Source organism: Gekko japonicus, unplaced genomic scaffold, assembly GCF_001447785.1.
Source record: "Gekko japonicus isolate JY-2015 unplaced genomic scaffold, Gekko_japonicus_V1.1 scaffold1436, whole genome shotgun sequence".
Classification (NCBI taxonomy): Eukaryota; Metazoa; Chordata; class Lepidosauria; order Squamata; family Gekkonidae; genus Gekko; species Gekko japonicus.
Window position 1 is genome coordinate 261607 of NW_015171546.1, and position 7330 is coordinate 268936.

General features: G+C 53.4%; 1 protein-coding gene across 1 annotated transcript in view; it reads right to left on the bottom strand.

Moving 5' to 3' along the window:
- Positions 1–5084: 5084 nt before the first annotated feature.
- The window catches only part of HIF3A (hypoxia inducible factor 3, alpha subunit), a 37994-nt gene continuing 35748 nt past the window's right edge, over positions 5085–7330 (bottom strand). The window contains exon 13 of the mRNA XM_015419679.1: positions 5085–5271. Coding sequence (XP_015275165.1) covers positions 5085–5271 — 187 coding nt within the window. The remainder of the gene's footprint in view (positions 5272–7330) is intronic.

Below are 7330 nucleotides of genomic sequence, written 5' to 3' on the forward strand. Positions count from 1 at the left end.
AGGAAGTAGCCCATCCTGGACTCAGAGCAGACCCAGACGCGGGTGGGGTGGGGGGGGATCACCAGTGTCCTACTACGCAGCATCATGACACCAAAGAGACGCAAAGGATCCCCATGTGCAGGGGTCATTTCGTAGAAAAAGAGGTGCAGGAGCTCATTAGCATAACTCATTTGCATATGCCACACCCCATGACATCACCAGAAGTGTGTCAGAAGGCAACACCCACCGCTCAGGCTCCACTGGACTGTTTTGGATCACTAGCTATTGGGGGGGGGGGGGGGGGGGCGGATCGGCCCTGCAGGTATAATGTATGTGCAGATCTGTCCTCACAGAGGAGGGAGAGCTTGTACCTGAATAAAACTGGGTCTTAAAGGTGCCACTGGACTGTTTTGGATCACTAGCTATGGGGGGGGGAACATGCAGATCTGTCCTCGCAGAGGAGGGAGAGCTTGTACCTGAATAAAACTTGGTCTTAAAGGTGCCACTGGACTGTTTTGGATTGCTAGCTATAGGGGGTGGGAGCGCGCAGATCTGCCCTCACAGAGGAGGGAGAGCTTGTACCTGAAGGCGGGCGGGCCGGAGGGGGATTTTTTCTGCAACTTACCTGGCTGCTTCTTGTGGCCCAACTGAGGGCTGCTGAGAGCAGGGGGTGGGGCTTGTTGCATGTGCCCACCCCCCGGGCTCCTTACTGCCGGAGCTCCGCTCCTGTGCGCTCCTGCAGGAAATGACCCCTGGCTGTGGAGATTAAAAGGCATCCTGGCAAGTAGAGCTTCTGCCTCAAGTACTGAAGAGTTACTATGAGATAGATTCAGCTGTGCAGCCATGTTGGCGTGAAGCAACAGGACAAGGTTTGAGTCCGGTGGCACCATTAAGACCCATGTGGCAGAATTTTGTATTAAGGGAGACGCGGCTATTTAATGTATAAGCTATATTGAATGGATGTAGCAAACGCAGACTTCGGTTTCTTCCCATGAAGCACTGCAGTTATGGCCACTGTCTCCTTCTTAGTGTTAAACGGTCCCTGGCTGTGAACGAACGGTTTCGCACCCACAGCCCACGTTCCTTTAGCCAAAACATACTAAGCCCCAAGGAGTAATATCTAGATATTTTTGTCTATACCTCGCCTGCTCTGGCCAGAGGCTCTGGCCTACTAGATAGCCCTCAGGGAGGAAAGGTTTATGGTTTCATGGTGCCATCCAGGAGAAGGGTCTGGCTACCGGTGAGCTCCTGAAATTCCCACGGGACCTCTGATGTCTGTTTTTTATTATCTCGCAAAAGGGAATAAATATTGTCCAGGTTCCGTTGTTCAGCACCAGTTCCTGAGCGCCCTTTCGGGGTCTTCGGTTGGTGGTCAAGAGGCGTCTCTTTCTTAATTGTGTCCACGGCCGCTTTTGGGGAATGCTCTGAGCTTTTTTTTCTTATGGTAAAGTTCAAATACAGAGATAATACTGCAGGATTATCGCGTCCTCTTCTCTTTCCAACCAAGACCTGGTGTCCTGCTAGAACCCCAGCGAGACCAGTGAACCAAATTGAAGCTGGTACTCCAGGTGGAAGTCGGGTGACCAGGTAAATTATTTTTCCCCCCTGCAACAACCAACAAAGCTTAATTCTAGGTATAAGCTTTCGTGGGCACGGACACTTCTTCAGATTCGTATCTGAAGCAGTGTGCTCGCACATGAACGATTACGCCCAGAATTAAACTTTGCTGCTCTTAAAGGTGCCACTGGACTCAAACTTTGTTCAGGTACTATAAGACCGATTTCACACAAGAGCTGCGCCGCGGTCGCGCCTCCCTTTGCCCCGCTGCTATCGGTCGATTCCCATTCGAAGCCGCAGGGCCACGTTTTAACCCGCGGGGCTTCGCCCAATTTCCCCCACGGTTTCGTGATCCTCAAAAAACAGGATCACGAGACCGCGGGGGAAATCCGTTTTGACCTGCGACCGTGCGGCTTCGGGTGGGAAATTGATCAATAGAAGTGGGGCAAAGGGAGGCATGACAGCGGCGCAGCTCTTGTGTGAAATTGGTGTAAGAGGTACACGTAACCTCACTTCCTAACATTTTGTGTTTGGCGCCACCCTCCTGCAGTGGCCGTTTTGTGGCTGTGCTAGGGTTGCCAAGTCCCCCCGGGGCTTGAGAGGCCCATTCCCTGCCAGCGGACCCCACCCCCAAAGCACGTGACGTGCCCGGTGTGTGTGACATGCCCGGAGGTAACGCAATCTCATCGGGCACGTTGTGGGGGGACGCTCTATCATCCGAGGGAATACACTATAGTTTTCCCTCGGATGACTGTGGCCCCGCCCCCAACGTGCGTGACGCTTCCGGGTGACATCCTGGAGTCCCCCCGCTACTAAGAAATTTGGACTTGGCAACCCTAGGCTACGCCCACCACCTTGCATCCGACTTCCAAATGTGCCCATGGGTTCTATCTCTGAAATATGTATTCTTACTAATATATCTCATTTTACTCGTCGTATGTAACAACCCATGACATTTGATAAACTTCATGAATCTCTGTTTTCCCCCTATTTCCCCCTCTTCCCTTGCGTACCCCACTTTCTTTTTGAGAAAATTAAAACAAAAATGAATCATAAAACGTTGGGAGGCTCCTGGGTTAGGGACTGTGAACCAGTGCTCCCTCTAAGCTGTGGAGTCCTGTGAGCAAAAATTCTACTTTGTGAGCTACTGGCATTAAAAGTCGTGAGCGAGCGATTTGGTTGCTGCATCAATTAGTTTGCTCTGGAGCCCTCCTTCCTGAGCGAAGGCAAGAATGCATGAGCCGGAGGCTAAAAAACTGTGAGCTGGCTCATACTAACTCTGCTGTAAACTATACCACTGTGTTTATTGTTACAGGCTCCTCCTTTGTCATTTCTTGCATTTGTCTAATGTGTCTCATTAATACTTATGGCTCTGCTTCACCTTTGGTTGCATCCAGATTTCTACAGGTCAGATCCTACAGCACTGTTTACTGTATGTTCCACCCTGTGGACTGCACTGACTTATGCCACGTAGGGGCCGCAGTGGCTCAGTGGTTAAGATGCTAAACTGCAGACCGGAAGGTCGGTAGTTCAGCAGTCCGAGACCCGAGTGCCGCAGGACGGAGTGAGCTCCCGTCTCGGACCCCAGCTCCTGCCAACCCAGCAGTTCAAAAGCAATAAATTGCAAGTCGACAAACAGGTCCCGCCTCGGTGGGAAGGGAACAGCGTTCCGTGCACCTCGGCGTCTAGTCATGCCGGCCACGTGACCACGGAGACGTCTTTGGACAGCGCTGGCTCATCGGCTTGGAAACGGAGATGAGCACCGCACCCCTAGAGTCGGACTCGACTGGCTTTCGAGCAAGGGAGACCTTTACCCTTTACCTTATGCTGCGTAATCCACCTGGAGGCCCAGTGAGAAAGCCGGACTAGAAAGAACGGTAGTAAACAAACGGTCACTAGGGTGACTGACCCGGAAGGCACAGAACGCGTCTGCACGCGTGTGGCCTTGATCCCCGCCATCTCTTTTGCCCCGCCCACCCCACGGCCTTCATCCACACAGGCCAATCGGCAACAGAAACAAAGTGCGTGATGCTCACTCATTGGCTCCTCCAGAGACAGCAGCTTCCTGCCCAGAACCATGTTGCTTCCGAAGCCGCGCTCAGCTCTGGCATCCAGACACTCCTCCACACTCAAGAGGAAACCCTGGAAGGAGAAGAGAGCAGGTCCCCTGAAGGAGGAGCCCCCCGCAGTCCCGGCTGGGGGAAAGGGGTGAGCGTGCCAAACCGACGCATTTGCATTTGTTTGTGTTTAGGTATATATCCCGTTTTCCTCCCGACTTGGGACTCAAAAGCGGTTTTAGAACATCGCTCTTCCCTCCTCCGTTTTCTTGCAACAAGCACAGATGGCTTCAACAGGGGACTGGAGAAACGTTCTGGGGGTCAATCAGTGGCTCTCAGCCACAAGGTATAGATGGAAGGCTCTGTCTGGGGCAGTTACGCTCTGTATTCTTGGTGCTTAGGGAGCAAGAGTGGGAGGGCTTCTGGAGTTCTGGCCCTGCTGGTGGATCTCCTGATGGCCTCTGGGTTTTGGCCACTGCATGGAAGACTCTGTCTGGGGCAGTGATGCTCTGTCTTCTGGGTGCTTGGGGGGGGGGCAAGAGTGGGAGGACTTCTGGAGTTCTGGCCCCACTGGTGGACCTCCTGATGGCACCTGGGTTTTTGGCCACTGTGTGACACCGAGTGTTGGACTGGATGGGCCATTGGCCTGATCCAACATGACTTCTTTTACTTATGTCTGGGGCAGGGATGCTCTGTATTCTTGGTGCTTGGGGGGGGGCAAGAGTGGGAGGGCTTCTGGAGTTCTGGCCCCACTGGTGGACCTCCTAATGGTACCTGGGTTTTGGCCACTTTGTGACACAGAGTGTTGGACTGGAGGGGCCATTGGCCTGATCCAACATTTCTCTTATGTTCTTATGTCTGGGGCAGGGATGCTCTGTCTTCTGGGTGCTTGGGGGGGGCAAGAGGGGGAGGGCTTCTGGAGTTCTGGCTCTGCTGGTGGACCACCTGATGGCCCCTGGGTTTTGGCCACTGTGTGACACAGAGTGTTGGACTAGATGGGCCATTGGCCTGATCCAACATGGTTTCTCTTGTGTTGTTATGTCTGGGGCAGTGATGCTCTGTCTTCTTGGTGCTTGGGGGGGCAAGAGTGGGAGGACTTCTGGAGTTCTGGCCCTGATGGTGGATCTCCTATTGGCCCCTGGGTTTTGGCTACTGCATGGAAGACTCTGTCTGAGGCAGTGATGCTCTGTCTTCTTGGTGTTTGGTGGGGCACAGTGGGAGGGCTTCTAGTGTCCCGACCCCACTGCTGGACCTCCTGAGGGCACCTGGTGTTTTTGGCCACTGTGTGACACAGAGTGTCAGACTGGATGGGCCCTTGGCCTGATCCAACATTGGCTTCTCTTACGTTCCTAACCCTGCGAGGTAGGCCAGGGTGAGAGTCTGTGACGGACCCAAGATCACCCAGCAAGCTTCCATGATAGAAGCGGGGATTCAAACCCGGGTCACCCAGAGTCCTAGTTCGACACTCTACCTACTCAACCGCACTGGCTTTCATGACGAGCGCACCCTGGGCTGCAGGGAGGGGGAGGGGGAGATGGGGATGAGCGAGAGAACTTTCACACCTACCAGGCTCAGGGATGGCATCAGAAACCCGTCGGGCTCGTGGCCGTGGGCACGCTTGGGGGCCCCCGCCTCCAGGAAGATGTCCCCCTCCTCTTCCGCACTCAGGTCCCGAGCCCTGCAAGGGAAGCAGGGATGGGGAGATGTGAGCCAGCCCGACTGTCGAAACAGAAGCACAAAGAAACAGAAGCGGTGCCGAAGTTCCGCACTGAGACAATCCCCCACCCCTAGCAAGGCTGTCCGCCTGAACCCTCCCCCCCCCCCGTCCTGCCGGTTAGCAAAAACGTACAACATTCTGGCATCACAACACCCTTGAAATTCTACACCTTGAAGTGTAGTGGTTTGCAGTGTTCCCTCTAAGCTGGGTCAGTGTGAGCTAGCTCACAGTTTTTTTAAGCCTCCGGCTCACACACTTTTGTCTTAGCTCGGGAAGGAGGGCTCCGGAGCAAATTGGTCCACACAGCAGCCAAATCGCTCGCTCACAACTTTAAGGCCAGTAGCTCATAGACTTGAATTTTTGCTCACAGGACTCCACAGCTTAGAGGGAGCATTGGTGGTTTGGTGTCGTGGTTAAGTGCGCGGACTCTAATCTGGGAGAACCGGGTTTGATTCCCCACTCCTCCACTCGCAGCTGCTGGATGACCTTGGGCAAGCCATAGTTCTGTCAGAGCTGTCCTCTCAAGAGCCGTTTTTGTCAAGAGCTCTCTCGGCCCCACCGACCTCACAGCCAGTGTCTGTTGTGGAGAGGGGAAGGGAAAAGGAGTTTGTCAGCCACCCTTCACTTGGAGTGAAGGGTGGGGTATAAATCCAATCTTTTCCTCTTCCTCTACACAAGTTGCCCCCTACCTTTTCTTTGCGTAATTCAAACTGATATACTTAGCTGGGCAGCCCTGACCCAGATGGCCCAGACTAGCCGATCTCGTCAGATCTCAGAAGCTAAGCAGGGTCGGCCCTGGTTACTACTCGGATGGGAGACCACCAAGGAAGTCCAGTGTCGCTACGCAGAGGCAGGCGATGGCCAACCCACCTCTGACCGTCTCTTGCCTTGAAAACCCTCCGGGTTTGCTGTAAGTCAGCTGCGACTCGACGCCACTTTCCACCATCACGCACTCGGCTGCGCCCATTCCGCACGCCGTCCCTCCGCCTGGTTGCTGACCAGCAAGTGATGCGCTCTGCTTAGAAGATTACTTTGCCACTCTTAAGTGGGGGGGAACGGTAACGAAGAGCGATTTAGGTTACCTGGATCTCCCCCCTGCCTTTTTTTTTTTTTGCAACTCCAGAACCTGTGAGCAAGGCCTTCAGGTGCGGGAAGAAAGAATTCGGGAGTCCTGGGGAAGCGGGAAGGAACTGGCTGGTTGTCTCCAAAGTCCTGGTCTTCCGCAGAATTCCCTGTAGTTTGATTAAGCTGGTATTTTGCCACTGCATGCAGAGCAAGCAAATGAATACAAGCTCCGTGTCCCTTCAGAGGTCAGAGGCAGCTGCTGGTGTGACCTTGGGACAGTCACAAGTTCCCTCAGCGCTGTTCTCTCAAGGGCAGTCCTCGAAAGAGCTCTCTCAGCCCCACCTCCCTCACAGGGTGTCTGTTGTGGGGAAGGGAAGGGAAACGAGATTGTCAGCCGCTCTTTGGGTAGTGAAGGGCGGGGTATGAATCCAATCTCTTCTTCTTCATCATCTGAATCCCTGGAGAAAGGGAAAGTATCCGGGAGGGAGAGGGAATTTCTTTACTACTGGAACACTGGCCGGAACGGAGCTCCATCAGAAGATCAGAGAGGCGGTTCCAGTTCTAGTGCAAAAAGAGCACCTGTTATGCAAATAAGCCTTTAGGCGTGAATTAATTGAACTTTTGGATGACTCTTCATGGCGCCAATTAAATAACAAGCTGTGGATGGGTTAACAGCCTTTATCTTTGCCAGAGAGCAAATATAAGAAACGGTAATCGTGCAAACATGCTGGGGAGTGTGAAACCAACGAAGAAAGAAAAGATCTTACAGAAGAATAGAACTCACAGCCAGGGGTCATTTCGTAGAAAAAGAGGTGCAGGAGCTCATTAGCATAATTTATTTGCAGATGCCACACCCCCTGACATCATCGAAAGTGTGTCAGAAGACAACACCCACCGCTCAGGCTCCACTGGACTGTTTTGGATTGCTAGCTATTGGGGGGGGGGGGGGGGGCTT